Raw genomic sequence first — 20721 nt, 5'->3', positions numbered from 1 at the left:
TATGAGTTTGGTTATAAATAAACTTATTCATGAGTTTGGTTATAAATAAATTTGTTAGGGTTTAGAAAAAAATATTAAGCTTAAAAAATGGGTTTGGACAAAAAATTTAGGCCCATTTAAAATATGTTCAAGCCTGAGCCCGACCTATTTTTAATTTTATAATACTTTATATTATGTTATTTTTATATATTTTGTAATTTATAACACGTAAAAAACAAATCTATATTAAATATATAATACTTCTCTAATGTAAAAAATAAAATAGTGTTAATATGAATATATATAAAAAATTTCAATAAATAAAAAATATATTAAATATTAAATTATAATAATATAAATATTTTAAAAATAATAATATGGGTGGGCTTAAATGGTCGTGAGTTAATCTTTTACAAATATAGGTAGGTTTGGACAAAATTTTAGGCCAATATTTCTAAATGGGTTGGGCTTGGGTAAACATAAAATATGTTAATATCATGCTTAGACTCGATTTGAACCTAGTCTGGCTCATGAACACCTCCAATTACAAGTTAGCATAAGCTAACTGTGTAATTGATTGAAAGTTGTTATAACATCCCACACTTGGCCTAGAAGTTTTGATCGAATCTTGAAGAATTACATAAACTTGTTTAAACTCATAAATTGATTTCGAAATTGTGTGTTTCGTCAACATTACTTTTAGCAAATCGTTTTTCAGTTTTTAGAAAAATACTCGTTAAAACTATTTATTTATTTCAAAAAAATACTTAAGTGTTTACTTTATTTTGCGGCGGTAATTTCTAAGTTATTGAATTCAAAAATCATGACTTAGTTCGTGCATATGATTTTGCAATTTAAAATGGTAATTCCTAAATCCAACCAAAAGCAAACTAGAACGAAAATAGAGTCCAAAATAATTTACAATCCGAAAGGACTAAAAAGTCCATTAAAAAGGCAAAGTCTTTTAATAACCATTTTATTACCGAGAATTTGGTCTCAGCTCCCTTACGTCGTCTAGGTGAGCTAACAAGCTCAATGTGTAACTCAACCCAAACAAACAGAACAGAACAAATACAGTCACAGTACAAATTTAGGCACAGTTACAAATGTAAATACAGATTCAAATTCAGATACAAAAATAGATCCTACCCCCATCCGCTACACCATCTTCGCCCATCCCTACACACCAATTAGGGTAATTAAATACTCATCAAATCTCACACACCTATAAGTGAGCATATGTTACTTTTCAAAATAATGCAGTCAAGCTGACAGAAATAATGCAGTAAACCGCCAAAATTACATAAGTGTGGTCAAGCCACCAGAACAGGTATGTTGTTAAAACCACCAAATAAGGCAGATCATTAAACTGTCACACTTCATCCGTCACATCATTACCCTATCCCAATGCACATGCAAACACTAATCGGATAACAAATGCATATATATCATACATGCTATACATATTAGAACATACTATCATGCTTTCAGAATTTGTAATAACATAAGCAGAATATCATATTTCACAATTTAATGACCAACAAAACACATTACGGAACCTACAAAGTGGCTAACCTTAAATCAAACTTCGAATACTACACTAACTAAATTTATAGAAAATGGGCTCACATGCCCATATAGCCCACACGACCTAACTGGCCCAACCCGTGTGGTCCACACGACCCACTTAACTCAACCCATGTGGCCCACACAGCTGTGTAGCGTCAACAATAAGTTTTTGGCATCATGTCGTTTGTTGTTTTTCGAGATTTTCATTACACACATGATCATTTTTTGATGCCCTCACCACAGCGGTAATTCCAGCACCTAAAATCAATATTTAGAACATTAGAATTATCAATAATATGCTAAATCCAAGTCACTAATTCGATCACAAGTGCTAAACATTTGGCGTAAACAAATGAATCAACCCCTAATCAGAAACATTAACGACCTACCCAACAGAATAGGAGCCCAACAAATTCTCTAATTCGCTAGAGACAATTCACGCATCTCCCGATCTTCTCCTATCAGTACATTAAAAAGATCATACTAGAACCCTTCAACCACTTGAAAGATTATTCCAATACCTTATGAAACTTAACGACAAGAAATAGAAATACTACAACACTAATAGAAATGCCATACTCTTACCCGGTGATTTTACCACACATGAACACATCAGCACCAGGACAAACGCCAACCACCGAAGTTGGGACAGTAAAGAAAATAACGAGCAAGAAAGAAGAGAAAATTTGGAAAAAAAAAATGAGAGAAAGAAATCAGAGAGAATTTACCAGTAAGCTATCATCAAAACAAAACAAATGAGAAAATGGAAAATGGGGAAGCTAGACGTAAGGTGGGGAGTGGGAGAGAAACGTGGGAGAACTTTAGGGAGAATACTTCTCTAAAAAAAAATTTTAAAAATAAATATGAACCAGATAAAATCTTATTAAATCCCATTAGTTGCTATCCTAATAAGCTGATCAAAATTCGAATCTAACCTAACCACATCCACATGAACAGCATAGTGTATGAAAATAAAAATATTTCCACTTTACAGACATAAGAATTCAAACACTGAGACCTCTAGATAAGTTAAAGCCTTACTATTAAATCAACAGGCTCATCCTTATCTTTAACTGAGCGAAAATAATATATAAGCTTAATATCCAAAATTAGGGGCTGAGACAAAAATAACAAAAATTGAAGTAAAAGGATTCAAACCTAAAACTTACACACACAAGCACGACACTCAACCACTAAACCAAATTAATTCACTTGACAAATTTTAACAATTTAAAAACTAAAATTTTGGGGTGTTATAGTTGTATGTTTGGAAATGCTCATTTTAGGCAATTTGATCTGTTGGTCTCGAGACACTTTGGTCATGTCTCAAGACCTCAAGCACAAAAATACCATTTCAAGTGTATCTGGGTAATGGTCTCGAGACACGCTGAACATGTCTTGAGACAATAGCTAAAGATGTCAATGGTACGAGTTTCACGGTGTCCCACCCCACTTTGTACCCAATTGAAGAGGATAGGTACAAGTTTCGAGGGTGGTGGTGCAGGGATGGGAACAAAAATTAGACCCACTATGGGAGGTGGGGTAGGCATAGGGATAACATTGTACCTGCCTCATACTCACCCGCTCTGCATAATATAATAAGCATATTTAAAAAATAAATATTTATAAAAATTTAATTTAATAATTATTTTAATAGTATTTTATTAATTTAATAGTATTTAATTTTTGCCATTGTGTTGCATTTGAAGACATTTATATTTTATTTACTAATTAAAGGGTCGACTTGTTTTTTTTTTAAATGGTGACAATTGGAATAATGTCACATATGTGGTAGGAGTCCAAAGGACAGGTATTTCATACTTTTTTTCATAAAAAGTTTAGTTTATATTTATTTAATTGATATTTATAAATATATAATATGAAGTAGATCGTGGGGCAGGTATAGCGGGGATTAGGTGGGTCTAGGGAAGCACGTGGGTGGTGGGGTGGGGATGGTTTTAGTCTTACGGGTCGTGGGGCGAGGATTGTTTTAGGTTTTGTACCCATAGCGGGTTGCAGGGCAGGGATGGAGATGAAAATTCTTGGTGGGTATGGGTGCAGCGGGAGCACCCCCTGCACCCACCTCACCCATTTGACATCCCTAACAATAGCTATTAAGTCTGAAGACAAGAATCCCTTAGTCTCGAGATACCTGATCATCAAATCTAAAAGTCCAAAACAGGGGAAAGTCTGTCTCAAGACATGATCCTCAATATCTCTAGACCTCTAGTTAAGTTTTGATGAATTAGTTGGAATCAAGTCCTGACAAATGTATTCGATCTTGAGTAACCCTGAAACATGTTAAACGAAGTCGAACATCTCAAATGTATGTATGTGAATATGAATGACTATTAATTTATATTAATTTGAATTGTATAAAAATTAATATTAAACTTAATATAATTATATTGAAGTAGTTTGAGTTGCCCCAACAACATAACGTGATGTTACGCATTCGAATCCAACAACTGTATTGGATGTAGGGTGTCACAAATTTTGATTTTGAAAATGTTTAAATGACTTAAAAGGAAGCTTTTCCAATTACAAATTTGTCTTAAATTTTTGTTATATAAAACAAGGAGTGGTTGTTAGTTTAGATGTCTAAGCTTTTGATATAACAATATTTAAAATAAATTTTATCCCTAAGACATTTAGAGGTGAAACATTTTCTAGGTTTATAAAAGTACTCGAAAACATATTCTAAATGAATACCATACTTAATAAAATATTTTTTGAGACGTTTATAAAATATTTTGAAGTGTTTTAAATGTTTACTAAGTAATTTAAGGACTAAATATCAATATTAAGAATTTAGATATTCATACATTGCAAATCAGTGGCCTCGAAATCAAAATGAAAGGCTAGATATCAATACCAAGCTTGTAGGTATCAATACCTGAGAGGTACGTGTCGTGCTAAAAAAGTTTTTTAAAAGAATTAACACACATTGATTTTCAAACTATTTTAATTATTTTAAAATAAAGCCCGGCGAAGGCGGATAATAACTCTAGTGAAAAATAATTTCTCACCCACTGACCAGTGTATACGTATGGGATAGGAGTAAAGATAAGTGGAATAAAATCCATTTCTCTCCCCTAATTTGATGAATTGTTGGAAAATATTTATACTTCCACTGCCCAACAAATGTTAACCAATCAGAACTCATGGGTAAATCAATCAAATCGGTGAAAATATGTTTGCAGTCCCTCTACCATTAGCAAAACATACTATTAACCCTTTACTGTATAACTAAATAATTCAATTTTATGTATGCACATGATCAATAATTATATTTATGCACATAAAATTAATAACCTTTTCTGAATTTTTAAAACATTCATAATATCCAATTCAATTCTCTACTTCTCCATATTATTATTTTTTAATTTAACTTATTTTGACAAACTACACTTTGTTTTATGACCTTTTTGATCAAATTTTAAAGTCTTTTCTGTAAACATATTTTAAACAAATTGTTTTTTTTAAGTAAATAAAAAAATTAGTAAGTCTTACATAGTATTTCTTTTTTTTTAATAACTTTTCAATTAAAATTTTTAATTTATTTTTACTATTTTAAATATAAAATATTTATTTCTTACACTAAAAAATAAAATTAATAATCAATTAAAGAAAAATAAAATTGAGTTTAGTTGAAATCAAAATCAGCTTTGGAACACTACACAGAAAACCTTTTTATTCAGCTCTACTTGTTAACAATGTAACTCAACAGATCTGATAAAAGAAACATGTAAATAGAACAAAGCAGCAAAATATTTCATCTATCAATAACGCGTATGGTCTGTCAGATTTTTAACTCATCATATGCTTGATAAAATTTCAAAAGTTCAGAGTCACGCTTATACAATGTTCATTATCACTAATATCAAATGAATAAAGATTGAATTAATCACTTTCAAAGTGAGAGTTGGATATAAAATATATTTATATATCATGTTTAGATTATCGTACCTTGTACTCGCATCCAAGCAAATGTCAAGACATGGATACTCTTTAAGGAAATGAGAAACGAAGAATCAGATACTAAGTGCTACCTATGACTAACAATCATCATTTAACAAGGCTCCGTGACTTTTCTATTTTTTGTCTATGAAACAACAAAAAACGCGAATATCCAGAAAATTATAAATCCAAATTCATTCTTACATACGAAAATCATAATGAACTCTATTAAGCCGGAAAAAACCAAAACAGAAGGAAATAGCACAAACAAATTAATTTCAGTTCTCAATAATTTCTAAAGTAAACTCTGACCTTTTAAACTGCAGATATGAGTTGATCGCTGAGGATGGGTTTTGCATCTAAAAGGATCAGCAGGATTAAGTTCAAAAGCGGATCCAACTTTTGTTGCCTCATCGTATCTGTGAAGCAGAACACAGCAACCCTGATGCATCCGCCCCGACCAATGCAAGGTCACACACTGTACACAATTGCCCTTCCTGGCTAGGCACAAAGCGACTAGTACAATATGGGCACGATACATCCTTCTGCCCTCGGTAAATAGGCACATAAGTTGCCCCACATGTCACAAATGGATTTCTGAAATCATAGTTCAGCTGAGAAGCATCTGTCATGTTCCTCTCAGCAGCTTGAAGCACTTGCCTGGCTGTCTTCGCTTGATTCTCATTTGTGGGGTTTGTTTCTAGCAGTCGCCGGGCAAAGTTACCTGCTGTAGCCATGTTCTTTGCCTTGTAGCAGACAGTCATTGCATTCAGCAGGGCAAGTCTTAGGTGTGGTAATTGAAGGTTGCAGTGAGTGAAGTAGGCAGCAAGCTCCTGCTGGCGTACTGGATTGTCTTTCATTTCTCTTCGCTTAAGCTCCATCTGCAGACCAAGAACATACTCCTTGGCAATAATAATTAGCTCCTTGACCTCATCAACTTCTCTCCTTGACTCCACAACAATCAACGGAATAGTATGAAGAATGCGGAGGAAGAGCCGGAGTGCCTCAGTAAATTTTCCAGCTGTTGTGGCCTTGTAACCAGCCTTCAGCTTTTCATCCAACTGAGAGAAATTGAATACCAGGGCTGGCGGACACCTAACATTAGGAATAGCAGACTCACTCCATCCCCTCTCAACTGCCAACGACACAACTGGAGCGGATGAGAATGCACGAAGATAGCTATGGCTGCCAGTGTGAAGATCAAGAAACAAGGATTTCAAAGGAGAAAAGTTTCTTATGCCAAGTTGTCTGCTCAGCAAACGCATTGCTGTATCAAAATTGCCAGCTGCTGCATGTTCAGCAGCAAGAGATGATTTCTGAACCCAAATCTGACTTACAGGCATACCGGGAGTTGGTGCCACAAAAATAGAACGGGCATTGCCAGAAACCTTCGGGGTGTCTGCCTCAGGGGGAAGTTCCAAATCTTCAAGGTCCCAACCACCCTCCTCTTCACTTCCTTCAGCCACTTCCGCACCCTCGAAATTTACACTAACATCACCATTCTGTATGCCATCAACATCAACCACATCAAGATCTTCACCCCAATCACCTTCTTCACCCTCCTCTTCATCCGCAGCACCCCTGCCAATGCTATCCAATCCACCATCAAATATGCCTTTCATGACTCTCAAAAGGGGCCAATCACCACCACATGTAACAGGGGTTGGAGGTATCAATAACGAAGGTTCTTTACCCTCTGGCAAAGGAGGGATATCATCTCCCAACTCAGCTGCCAACCTTTCAGCAACATCCTGTAGCCCATGGACAGATGCTGTAATATAAGCAAGAGGTAAGTGACCAGCATTCTCCAAGATCTTAACTCGTTCCTGTATATCACCCAGGTACAAAGCATTGTGAAACTGACCCATGACATCATTCTTAACTTCTGCAATTTTCAGCATCTTGGACAGCTTTTCGAGGTTACCATTAACAAGGTAAAGAAATGACAACCTCTCAAAGTTCTTTGTCCTCTGGTAGGCATACTCCACTATACCTGCATTGCCTTGGCGAAGGGCCTCCACACCCAACCTATACCAATGATCTTTGTCATCAATCTCCTTAGCTGATGCAACGGCAATTTGAATGTTCCCGCTCTCTAGAGCCAAATTAAAGCGTGTTTTCTCATCTTTGACAAAATGGAGTGCCACTTCAGGGAACCCCTTCTGTTGAAGATAAGCAATCATGGCCTCACCACAAAGCTGGGAGTTCCTTATCATACTCATAACATGATCATATCTCTTCCGAAGAAGAGATAGCTTAAAAATGTATTCGGTAACATCAATGACGATAGTCTTATTCTTCCCATCACGATCCAGGCAAAATATAGTATTGCCAGAAACCTTAGTTATGTATATAGGAACCTCAAGCGTTCGGATGATTCCACTATCTCCATTGGGAAGGCAGTATTTTACATGGTTTAAGGTGGTGTAAATAAAAACACCATTCTCGTCCCAAGCTCCACTCTTAACACGTATTGTCTCATGAAGAGTGCACTGATGCACAAGCTTCTTGTTAGTAATGACAATGGTATGCTTGCTGAGCAAAGCAACACTCTCCATGTCATTAGACCAAACAACATACTTCACAAAAGGGGTTTGAAGATCACCAAGAATAAGCCTCTGCTGGAGATCAAATATAACTACTCTATCCTCAGACCTACACAACAAGTTACCTGTTCCAGCATAAAATATTGCATCAGTAGGCACAGGCAGACCACTCTTTTTCACCACCTCATTTTTCAGATTCTTGATTAAGACTTGGTTGTTTCCTTTGTCAAGAACAGCAAACCGATTCCTAGCCACAAATATAGCAGAACTGCCTAGACCTTTCTTTGCCTCATGCAAACTGTCACTCCTAGCAGAGCTGTCTTTTGGTACCACATACAATTCATAAGATCCTCCATCCACATCTGAACAGATAAGAACAGCATTTTCCGTAGGGCTGTAAGAAAGAGTTCTTGGGCTTTGATTCAGACTTGAGGAACCAGGACGCCGAATTGGAATTACTTGTGTCTCTCTTTGAGATGAAAAGTCAAAATACCTTAAAAACCGATCCTTGGCATAAAACAGAGAATCCCCACTCACTGCAAAAGCAGGGCGCTCTCTCTCTAGCTTAAATACAATCATGCCACTGTCATGTCCAGCTGCCAAAACATTCATTTCAGGATGAACAGAAAGAATCCAGAATCTGTCATGTTCTCGCCGGAAAGTTTGAAGTCCAGTTCGCTTTGTTACATCCCACACGCGAATGCTCTTATCCTCAGAATTTGATACAATGATATCTTGTTTGGCATGGAACATAACACATGACACATTATTCATGTGCCCCCTCAAGGTATCCACTTCCCAAGCTTTTGTCTCTGCAACCAATTAAACAATTTATTCAATTCCACAATAATTCAGGGGTCTAAATTCCAGCTGAACAAAAGATGAGAACATATCAAGGGCCATGTGTCATACATCAAGCTCAAGAAAAGAAAACCGTCAGGCAAGTTCTTACAAAGATTTTAATTGGCCAATAGATGTACTTGACAACAAGCTTTGATCAATACATCTGGCAAACGAAATTTACATTGGAGAAAGATAAAGTTTTACTATAATTACCATTCATGCGCCATAATTTTACTTGGCGATCATCTGCTCCAGAGACTATCAAAGGTAGAGTGGGATGAAATGCAGCCCAATTTACACCTCTGTCATGACCTTCCAACACATACTTAACAACTGCATCAACACCACCAAAAAGATCTGTGTTCATCTGACTCAACCGTAGAATGTCATCCGCGGGGGAGGCAGTCTTCTTTTTCAAGGAACCAATATCCCAGACCCGAACAGTCTGATCAAGGGAGGCTGACACAACAAGGTCTTCTTTAGGATGGAATGAAGCACACATAACATAGTGATTATGACCAGTCAACACCGAAATGCAAGTTCGTGACTGCCAGTTCCAAATGCGAATAGTCTGATCATCACTAGCACTTACAATCCATGGATGCTCATGATGAAATTGCACAGTACGAATATAATCCAGATGTCCAAGAAGGGTGAAAAGACATCTATGCAACTTGTAGTTCCAGACCTTTATCTTGTAGTCATCCCCTGAAAAAAGAAACTATCAATTATTCATATCATTTGTATTGCACAAGTACCCTACGCTTTCTAAAAACAGTCATAGTACATATGGGAATTTTTGATCCACTAAAGTTTTTCAAATTCTGACCTTAGTTGCCCATGTTTTCAGGTTATAGAAAATTTCAAGTAAATAAACACAGACAGTATACCTTTTCTGGAATAATCTACTCACATAAAAGTTTAATATCAAATGCGCATGGTTGTACAGCAAGTTATTTGCCAGGTTTAAACGAGTGAAAAGTGCCATAAAGTTGCTTCTAGAATGTGTAAGTTGTCAGCAAAAAGTGAAATAAATTTGTTGAGTTCATAAGTTGTGATCAGCTCAGGAATCTGTTCTGCCGAGGACATTCAAGCTAATGTAAGGTACAAAACTGACCTGCTGCAGCAGACATAGCGACTAATCACAGGACTATCAGCTAGTAGAAGATATGTCTGCTTACTTTAGGTTGTGAAAGAAGATTTTTCATTTTCTAAAAAAAAAAGGCTCAAAACACAAATAGATTCAAGCTTTGGCAGTACCACGTAGTACACATAAAACCACACTGAAAAAATGTATAATATATGTCATGAATGCATACTTATAAATCCATCTACTGTTGCACTGACATTCATTTGCTCTAGAACGTCAGATCTAAAATTTCTAAACCAAGCTCAAGGATATGAAGTCTCTATGACTAAATCTAGATCCAAATGCTCATACACACCAGATTTCTTAAATGTCATATGGATTTAAGCTAATCCAATCCCAATTAACCATCACAAATCACAATTTCACATTCAAATCCATGGATCAGTAAAATAATCAACGAGACTCATACGCAAATATAAAATGAGAAAAGAAATGAAATCTGAACCTCCAGAGACAAACAAAGGCTGAGACATGTGGAAATGAACGCCGCGAACAGGGCCATCATGTTCGTCGAATCGATCAATCAGGGTTCCCATTCGATAGTCCCATAACTGGATAACGCCACTGTGGAGACTAGCTAAGATCCAAGGCCTCTTAGCGTGGAAACTCAGTCCCTTCACTCTATTACTCTTCGTCTCAAACTTTGTCAACATCTTCTTCTTCTTCTTTTTTTCCTTTCTCTCCGGAAGCTAAGTCTCTGCAGAAATCGAATTAAAACCAACGTCTAAATAATTTTTTTCCGCGTAAACAAATAGGGATAATCAGATTTGTATATTGAATACATAGGTAAGAAGAAATTAGAAAATTACCTTAGATCTGATTCAGCATCTAAAACTAATTACAAAAATGAAAGCGCCTTTGTATCTTCGGATTTATTCAAAAAGGAAAGAGAGAGTTTTCGATTCTCTGTTTTCTTTAAGATCTGAGCCTTTTTTAGTGCCAGTATTGCAAGTTCTGTGATTTTTCTGTGTAGTCTTATGACGGAGGAGACTTCCCTTCCCATTTCACGGCTTTTACGACGACGTTTTTTTGTGAAGGTTAAAAGGTTAATACTACCTTCAGTTACCCGACAACTTATTAAGTTAAACATGGTAAAAACGAAAATAATCTCTTTTTATTTTGAAAAGGAAATGTTAAGAAAGGGTAAAAAAGTATCTTACAACCATTGAATTTTGCCCAGCTAAATTAATCCGTATATATTATATTAAAGAGTAAATTGGTCCTTTCTTTTAAAAATTTCATTCATATGTATTGTTAAAAATTGATGTGGTTGGTAGAATAATCAAATAGTGACATATGACGTGCCATGTGTAACTTGTGCCGACGTATAGGGATCAATTTTTAACAAAAAAATAAATGATTTTTTTTACAGAATGACCAGTTTGCTCTTCGATCTAATGTATAAGAATTAATTTTCTTTTTTTTAATAGAGGGGACAAAATGCAGTTCAACTCTTAATATAAGAGCATCCATGATACTTTTAACATTAATAAAGTATCGCCTCATTTGCACTATTCACAAAGATTGAGGTCTTGAATTTTGAGAGAGCATTTGATACAATGGAAAGTTATCATTTTTTATAGATTCTAATATTTGGTATGTGAAAATTATTTTGCTTACCAATAGAATATAACATTCCCTTGAAAGTTACTTTGGTACGAAAGCTATTTTCTTTTTGATATAAATGTGCCTAGAACTACTAATAGTCTCTCTCCAACCCTTAATAGGAAGATAAATACGTTTTAGTGTGCTTGAACCCGCGTCCTCCTGCACTAACAATAATATTAATGCCAATCGAACTAAGATTCTATCAGCGAAAAGTTATTTTCCTATGTAGATGGAAAAATAAAAACAATTTTCTAGGATAAAATTAACATTTCTTTTATCTATATTTAGGATTAAGATTCAAAATTAATGCATTTATTTCATTATAAATATTTTTTAGGTTTATAGGTACAAAAGGCCCTACGATAAAATGAAAAAATTAATTAAGCCCATTCATTAAATTTGCACCAATTAAACCCCTTTATTAACGGTTTTCGCCTTTGATCACATTAATCGTTAAAATTAATTAACGAGTCAATTAGATGGTGACACATGGCAACCTTTAATTTAATCTTATTATTTCTCATAAAAAACTATAAAAAAATTAAAAATCATAAAAACTTAAAAGATATATTAAAAATAAAAAATATTAAAAACTTTCTATAAACTTTTAAAAATTATAAAAGATTCATAAAAAAGTTATAAGATACATAAAAAAAGTATAAATATGATTAATACTTATAAAACTTATAAAAATTTTCAGTAATTATAAAACTTATAAAAAATTCAAAATATGCTGTAATAAATTATAAAAATTATAATTTTTAATAAATTTAAAAAATTCATATATTAGTTTCTGATATTAGAAATTAAATTCCTGAAATCGAAATAAACACATGTCATTAGACCAATCATTGGATAATGGGAATAGTAGTAAGAATTATTGTTGTTAGAATTGGATTGGATCGACCGGTTAGATTGAGAATTGACAAGGGTACCGATCCAAGGAAGGTCATCAGATTGGTTAACCCAAAAATCGATACGAACCAATTGGATCATTTTTTTAATTTTTAAAACTTTTTTTGAAATTTTTAATGATTTATTTAATTGAACTTGACGGACCGGCCTAACTGGTCGAACCTACAAATTGATAGTCTAATTGACTAGGTTATGAAAACATGGTCAGAATATTGCATGCTGACATATGCTAATATTAGCAACTGTTGGATAATGAATAATTAATTTTATATCATCTAATTTTATCAAGAATACTTTATATCATACAAATACAATACTTAACAAACAATTTTCAACTTTTCAAAGTCCGAATTATTGTACTATACTAATCTTAAAATATTGGAGATAAAAATTCTAAAAATAAAAATAATAATTTATCGATAAAAAGGAGAGGATCTCGCTATTATCATTTTCTTTGTAGAAGATCGAGAATATCTTATTCAACATAAAAAAGACTCTAACGATTTGACAAATGTTCACATTATCCCACGATTAGTATGATATCATGTGTTCATTATGATTTTAGGTGTTTGAATTACTTTTTGTTTATATTTTCTAATTTCTTTTATAAATTTTAGATTTTTTATATTGCTAATAAATTTTTATTAACTTGTTATAAGTTTTAATAAAATTTTAAATATAATAAACATGTTTTATTAACTTTATAATAAATTTTATAATTTTTATAAGTTTTACGAATTTTTATCAATTTTAATATTTTTTATGATTTTTAACAATTTTTATGATAAAATATAATATTAAACCATAATTTACCATGTCTCATCATCTAATTGACTCGTCAATTTATTTTAACGATCAATATGGTCAACGATAGAAACCGTTAATTGCAGGGGCTCAATTGGATGCGAATTCAATTTAGGGGTCAATTTATTTATTTATTTTGTTTTTTCTTAAGTGTTTTTTGTATCAGTTTATTTTTTAAAATATATTTTTTATCGATATCAAATTTTAGTATGATAACAATTTCAAGCCATATATGTATATATTTGAATTTATGCTTACAATGTAACAAGAAAAATCTTGTATATTTTACATCTTCACAATCTTCAATTAATATACTAGTTATTTTTCAGATGTATTTATGCTATGAATTCAACCAAAGTATGAGAAAACCATACATTGTATATTAATTCAAATATTTGTTAATAATAAAGATTGTTGAAAATATTATTAAATATTTAATTCAAATATTTGTTAATAATAAAATTTATTGAAAATATTGAAATACATTAATATTATATTTTATTTAATAATGTAATTTTGTAAAGTATCGTTGTAACTTTTTTAGGATTCTGATAAACATTTTCCAATGTATATAAAACACTGTAAAGTAACTTTTTCAATAATGAGATTTTCATCGATCACATTCCATTAAAATCATAACATAGGAAAACATCAAATGCCCACTCAAAGTTCGAGTTTGAGTTCCACCATTTACAATCTAATCTTTGTCCTATTCTTTATCTACAGGGTTCGTGCATATTGATCATATACATGCTTGGGATTGCATTGTCTATATAATAATCAAACTTCAAATAAAGTAATGATTTTATAAAACAAAATGTGTTCTAAATGAATCTCGGATTTTATCAAAGGTTAAAAACAATCGACAACATTATACCGCAACATTAATTTCAATACATCATTGAAGGAGGGATTAAAAGATAACATGGCAACTCCTGTCATCAAAATGACTGCAGAGAGTTGTACCTACTACTGGCATTTCTATTAAATACAGGTCAACCTCAAAATTTTCAAGACTTGTACGGTATGACCCAAAAAAACCAATGTCAAAAACAGAATCGGTATTAAATCAAGCTGTTATAGTTTCCATATTTCTCTTTTATTATTATTTTTTAAAATTTAATATTTAGTCTCTAAAAATATTCCATAACTCTCTAAAAACTGGTATCAAATTTAGTTTTATTATTTTTTAGATATCAAAATTCAAGTACAGGGACCAAATTTGAAATCTGAAAAGTAGGACTAAATTCCAAGAAATAAAAGTACAGGGACTAAATTTAAAATTTGTGAAGAGTACAGGGACCTATAGCATATTTTAACCTTTATTTTTTTTCCCAAAGCAATTAATCATTACCGAAATAAGCAATGAAATGGAAAATGGCAAAAACCATTAAGAGTTCAGTTCATAGCAATATAGCATTATAGCATTACCTAATAATTACAGTGATTCAGTCAGCAACATGGTTTTGAGGCTTAATTACGAATTCACAAAATTCAAATCAGAAGCAAAATTATGGAGATCAAGGAAGGGGATCAATGGGGGACAACACTGCCTGGAGCTCTCCAATACTCCCATAGCTTCTAGAACAGCATTCATTGTTGCACAATAGAACTGTTCAGAAAATGTACATTTCATGCCTCCAGATCTGCAAATTGCCATTTCTTCTTTAAGGGGTAGAATAATTTTCATATATTTTGCATGCTGAAAATACCTATGCCATATTGCCCTGAAGAAACTGGACAACCTCCTCTGCTCTCGATTCAATTCCCTTTAAATATTCAGTTAGAATACGTTGCTGGTACGAGCCTCCCTCCTGAGAGAGAGAGAGAGAGAGAGAGAGATTAGTGGAGTGAAAAGTGAAAAAGAGTGAATCTACAGCCAATAGGAAGTCAAGGCAAAGGGTGTCTCTTACAGTTCGGATTAAAGTCCGCTCAATCCGTTTCTTGATTACAGCATAAAAATCTTCTGCTGAAATTTCTCCTTTACCAACAGCTAATCCATCAATCAAAAGCTTGTTCCATTCTTGCTCAGGAGCTGAATAACAGTTCAAGAGTTCATTTATAAATATGAATAATATAATGTCATCAGATATATGATGCTAAACAAGATAAGAAAACCTTTTATCACTGTTTCGAGAAACTGTTCAGCCTTCAACACTTCATTCCCTGCACCAAAAATATATATAGCTTAATGTTTCATAATCAAGAAACTAAAAATTGCTGCATACCTTTGTGACTAAAGGGTGATGCATGGAAAACTCAATGAAAAGAGTATTGCCTTTCTTCGCATAACTACGCTTTGAAAGAACTGTAGAAGCATAGAGCTGCAGAACCTTTTGCAACATAGCCTCAAGGCCTGGCTTATCCGCATCTTCTTTCGCCTGCAAATTACTAAAACATATCTTACCATTTTAAGTAAATACATTATGTGGCGAGGTGAACCTCAGCATTGTTGTAATGGAAGTTTTATAATCATATATACCATTGAAACTTCGGAGAAGTACATTGTCAGTTCAGATATAAACAAATTCAAGCAATTCAACATAAGTTGATGGACCAAAAGAGATAAGATAGATGAGCATGAAATATCCATAACAGTTTCTTTCACCGGGACAGACTCAAGAAGAGTCAATGTATTAACATACAATCTTAAGCTACAAGCAGAACGGTTTTTATTACCATCAAAACAAAATGAAATAGGCAGCAGAATGTACTCACTTGCCGTAATTGTGCGCTGACTTCTGCAAGGAAACCTTCGTCTAGTTTCCCTTCCTGCTCCATTTGAAATATTTTCTGACAAGAAAAATATTCTTAGATGAACCAATTCTTTAGTGGAATAAAAGATACAAAGTAACAATTCGTATCTAGTGTCAAAAAACCTAGGTTGCTTCAATTAAATATCTCGGCTGCCTATCTTAAGGGTGAAATAGATGAAACAAAACTAAGTCTGAGAAAATTATTTAAGCATCTGAAACATAGAAGTAAATCATCCATATAGACCCCAAAAACAGATTGATGACATTTTCTAATATACTTTCTCCATTGTTTTGAGAGCCTCGGGATCTTTAGGAGGCCAAGGAGTCTCTTCCTCCTCGTTGACTGCAGGTTCCAAGATCTCCTTGAGAACATCGGTTGCTGAATCAATCTTTTCCTGTCAAAAATGGAAAAAAAAATCAATTAGAAATAGTGACAAAGGAAAGAACAGAGCTTTCCTGTAACCAAAGTTATTTTCCTTTTTATCTCAAAGAGAGAGGTACATGGGTCTTGTGAACAATGCGATCGACTATGCTCATTACAGCAGTAGCCAATTCCTCATAATCTTTCTGCAGGAGGAAAAAGCAAAATCTATATAAGAATTACAAAACGTATGGACTATAATGAGGTCAAAACACACAAGTATTTTGAAACATTAGAATTAACCAACTCAAAAACCGTGCTTTATCATCATCGGATTTGCAGGTGTCACTTCTTGCAGCAAGTCGTATCCAGAAGGTCTCATTGAACGCAAGGATATTTTCAACGACAAGTTTCTGAAGCTGTCCACATGAAAAAGCCAGCAAAAACAATGTTATGAGAAAATAAAAATAGTAAGCAGACACTATCACATACAATCTGCAACTCCAAGTAATAGCATCCAAATTAACTCGGGAAATAGAAAGAACTGAACCACATGTCAAGTATGAATAACTCAATATAAGCATGGTTAGATAGATCAAAATGCTGCCCAAAGTGACAAGCCAGTGCATATGAAGACCAAATCAATGCAAGCATATCATTTTCATTTACTAGTAAAAGATTAATAGCAAGCTTTTCCCAAGCTCGAATTCCATCCAAACTTATTAGGTGGATAGTGGTGTTAGGTCTTTGTTCACGACCCCTTAAAACATTTCATCCAAATCAACAAACTTGCCACTAAAACCATTGTTCCTTAAAGGAGCAAATATGAAAATTCATTCTCCAGACTTTAGCTTAATAGCCATGATGGAATCTCTACCAACATACATGCACATGAAATTGCAGGTGGTTTACAAAGGGAAAAGAATGCTTACTTCACTCGGGTTTGCCTCCCTCAACATATCAATGAGTCTATCCACTTCTACAGTCTTCTTAAAAGCTTTCTCGGCATCTTGGTTGACTGCACAGATCAAAGTTCTCCTGTTTTATTAGGATTCAAAATACTAACCATCAATATAACATTACCAACCAGATCAAATTGTAGTCACCAAAAAAAAAAAAGAAGAGTTTTTGAGATGTTATTATGAAACTGAAGTTCCGCTAAATGAAAAATACGGCGTAATTATTTTACCTCCTTCTCCTCAACTCTATGGAAGCTGTTGAAGTAAAGGGTTCGAACCTCTCCTTTCTGGAAAACCCAAGGTTCCAATATTTAAGGAATGGACTTTGCAATACATTGCAATTAAACACCTATTTAATAAATTCAATCAGAGAACAAAATTTGAGATAATTAACACCATGGGATTATTTTCTAAAAAATTTAACTATTACAAATACAATAACATGTACCATATAACTATATAACTATATAACTATATATATATCCAAACAACTAAAACAGTGAATCAAATCAGTATAAATCACGACTAACGAAGAAGAACCGAAAAAAATCATTCAAAACAGAAACATGACATACCGTCTGTTAGAACAGGAAACTCACGTGTTATAATTACACATAGTTATACTCAAATTTGGTTACTCAAAGCCACAAACCTTTCCTTATTCCATGGGGACATTTTAGATTTCTTTAAAAAAAGGAACCTTAAAGAGGATAAAATAATTAATTTCATTGAAAGATGTGTACCCTTATCATAAAAAATAAAAAAGTAGACATGAACGGAAGCAATTCGAACGTGTTAAGAGGATTTGGGTAGTAACTTTCAACCTAAAACAAGCAAAATTCAAGCACCCAAAGGTGGAAAGTAGACAAATTTCACAAGAAAATACCTTGCGATATTTTGGGAAGTAAAGAGAAAGGGTTGGACGTGGAAGAGTAAAGATTGAAGCCATTCGGGAAATGGCGGTAGAGTAGAGCAGAGCAGAGGCGCTAGAGACCGTTCAAGCTTGAGCTGCCTAAGCTAAAACCATGAACCAAATCTTCATTTCTCCTTCATTGAAATTATACCGCAGCTGATTGGCTGTGACTTTCACGCTAAGTCGCGTCGCGTACCGCACGGTCTAGCTAAATATGGTTTGGGCTGCTAAGTGGGCCAAGTCGGGCATGAAAGGTACACTTGGGCTAAAGTGGAACAATGTTATTGCCACCCGTCTGAAATCAACTTGGTATTTTTCTTAGCTTTATATAAAAATAATGTAATTTTTCTCATTTATTCCTTATCACTGTTAATTCCCCTTAAAAGTTTTTAAATCAATCAAAACATCACACGTGGTATTTTTAATGAATAAAAATATTTAAAATTAATGTTAAATTAAATTAAATTAAAAATAAAAAATTTCATCTCTTTCTTCCCCTTCCTTCTTCACATGAAATTAGAAAGCTCATAAAAACCACCTGCCATGGCTCAAAATAAAGAAAATAAAGGTTTTTTTTTTCTTCTTAATTTGAGTTCTCAAAAATTGAAAATGGCTGTTTATTTTAATGGCAAAGAATATGAGGATTTGTTTTGATGAAGAAATTTGATGCTGGGTTTATTTCAAAAATTTGTAAAAATTTATTTTTAGGGAATGTGAAGATGGAAGGAGAAAGATTGAGAGATGATTTTTTTTAATTTAAATTTTATTAAACTTAATTTTAAATATTTTATTTAATTAAAAATATTAAATTTTATTAAAAATATTAAATTTTATAATTTGATTGGTTCATAAGTCTTTTTTTAATAAGACTTAACTATTGGGCCCTAAAATAATGACGGAATAAAACTTCAGTACCTAAATAAATAAATAAATAAAAGTTACATAGTTTAGATACATATTTTTCATATAAGCTTTTTTTATAAAAAGAAATTTTTTTATTTTATTAATTAAAAATATAGAGAAAACTGGTTTTTTATCTGAATATTATAAAAAAATAAATTAATATAGCATCCCTTACCAATTCCGATAACAAATCCAAATAAGAAATGTCACGTTAAAGATTTTCAATAACTTTTCACAACATTCACACTTAACTTTTTTATTATTAGACTTAATTTCAACCTTTTTAAAATTTATTTTAATATTTTATATCCATTCGAGCTTATTTCATAGCCTTTAAATTTAATTTTATTTATTCTACCTAATTCATCATAAATTTATTTAAACTCAAATAAATATTCTAAATCATATATAAATAACAACCAATCTAGCTTATATTTTTTTTTATATTTTCATTTAATAGAATATAACCTCTTATTTAACTTAATTTCAATATTATCATTTAATGCTTAATATATTTATTCAAGTACTTGATTAAATTATAATTTCATTTTATCAATGGTAATCTATTTAATTTCTACTACATAATTTTGTTTGCAATTTAAAATTCTATTATTTAATTTCATACACAATTATTTTTCAAATATTTCATGAAATCAAGTATATAATTATTATTTTTATATTTAAACCTAAGTGTTTTAAAACTTACAAAATAATCTCTATTTCTCAAATTTTTTACAAAAGAATTCCTTTTTCCAAAAGTTTTCAAAATTTACAACTTTATAATTTAATCCCTACAACTTTTAATCATATCAAATAATGTTCTCTTTTCAAATTAATTTAAGCATCCAAATTCCGGACTTTCACCTCTTAACTCTTCTGACAATTTGAACTTTTCATTTTCTTTTTACAATTTATTCCTTATTTATCAAATTCATCACTTAGCAACTCATTTTTCAATCTTACTCATCCAAATAAAATTCAAAATAAACATTTCTCACTTCCAACATAATACACAATTCCATCATTCAAAACAATTAATTCTAATTTTAAATGTTCACAGTAAAAACACCCACACCTTTTTACTGGTAAAATTCTTGTTGATAATTTTATATTTTGGGATCCAAGCCAAGGGTAATCAATTTCATATCAATTTCAATCGTACTTGTTGGTGCACATCATCTCGGCGGTAAACCAAAACACCCAACTTTTTATGCACCAGTAAAAGTTACAACCTATACCAATCGCACCAACTCGTTTTGCTAAATTTTGGTTTTATCATTTAGGATCATACATATCGATTGGTGCATGAATAAAGTTGAAAAAAAATGGAAAATACATATATGAGATAATCTTATTGTTTAATGTATTGGATAATCTTATTTTTTGATGTAAAAATAGAACGTCGGTAATGACAATATATCGTAAAGAAAAGAGAAATAAAAATAAAGAACACAC

General features: G+C 32.6%; 2 protein-coding genes and 1 long non-coding RNA gene across 6 annotated transcripts; all 3 read right to left on the bottom strand.

The window, feature by feature from the left end:
- Positions 1 to 1472: 1472 nt before the first annotated feature.
- On the bottom strand, positions 1473 to 2921 carry LOC121210850 (uncharacterized). 2 transcript variants are annotated; one of them, XR_005906098.1, is made up of 3 exons: positions 2134 to 2879; positions 1938 to 2006; positions 1473 to 1806 (listed from the first exon to the last, which is right to left on the bottom strand). It is a non-coding gene; the product is annotated as an uncharacterized lncRNA (long non-coding RNA). The 2 variants fall into 2 exon arrangements; XR_005906097.1 differs by lacking the exon at positions 1938 to 2006 and having other exon boundaries at positions 2134 to 2921.
- Positions 2922 to 5619: 2698 nt separating this feature from the next.
- Positions 5620 to 11063, bottom strand: LOC107928027 (coatomer subunit alpha-1). The gene is made up of 4 exons (XM_016859184.2): positions 10857 to 11063; positions 10493 to 10744; positions 9111 to 9605; positions 5620 to 8866 (listed from the first exon to the last, which is right to left on the bottom strand). The coding sequence occupies exons 2-4, from the start codon at positions 10698 to 10700 to the stop codon at positions 5919 to 5921; spliced, it is 3651 nt and encodes a 1216-aa protein (XP_016714673.2). The 5' UTR covers positions 10701 to 10744; positions 10857 to 11063; the 3' UTR covers positions 5620 to 5918.
- A 3713-nt stretch (positions 11064 to 14776) lies between these two features.
- On the bottom strand, positions 14777 to 18543 carry LOC107928003 (uncharacterized). 3 transcript variants are annotated; one of them, XM_016859177.2, is made up of 12 exons: positions 18337 to 18543; positions 17681 to 17799; positions 17424 to 17529; positions 16812 to 16910; positions 16632 to 16697; positions 16409 to 16525; positions 16093 to 16167; positions 15653 to 15755; positions 15493 to 15540; positions 15288 to 15409; positions 15087 to 15188; positions 14777 to 15039 (listed from the first exon to the last, which is right to left on the bottom strand). In XM_016859177.2, the coding sequence occupies exons 1-11, from the start codon at positions 18397 to 18399 to the stop codon at positions 15087 to 15089; spliced, it is 1020 nt and encodes a 339-aa protein (XP_016714666.1). In that variant the 5' UTR covers positions 18400 to 18543; the 3' UTR covers positions 14777 to 15039. The 3 variants fall into 3 exon arrangements, with proteins under 3 accessions (XP_016714666.1, XP_016714650.1, XP_016714659.1); XM_016859161.2 differs by having other exon boundaries at positions 14777 to 15036; XM_016859170.2 differs by having other exon boundaries at positions 14777 to 15020.
- Positions 18544 to 20721: the final 2178 nt, after the last annotated feature.

The sequence above is a fragment of the Gossypium hirsutum genome, chromosome A12 (genome assembly GCF_007990345.1).
Source record: "Gossypium hirsutum isolate 1008001.06 chromosome A12, Gossypium_hirsutum_v2.1, whole genome shotgun sequence".
Classification (NCBI taxonomy): Eukaryota; Viridiplantae; Streptophyta; class Magnoliopsida; order Malvales; family Malvaceae; genus Gossypium; species Gossypium hirsutum.
Note: the sequence above shows the minus strand (reverse complement) of the source record. Positions and strands in the feature narration are given on the sequence as shown.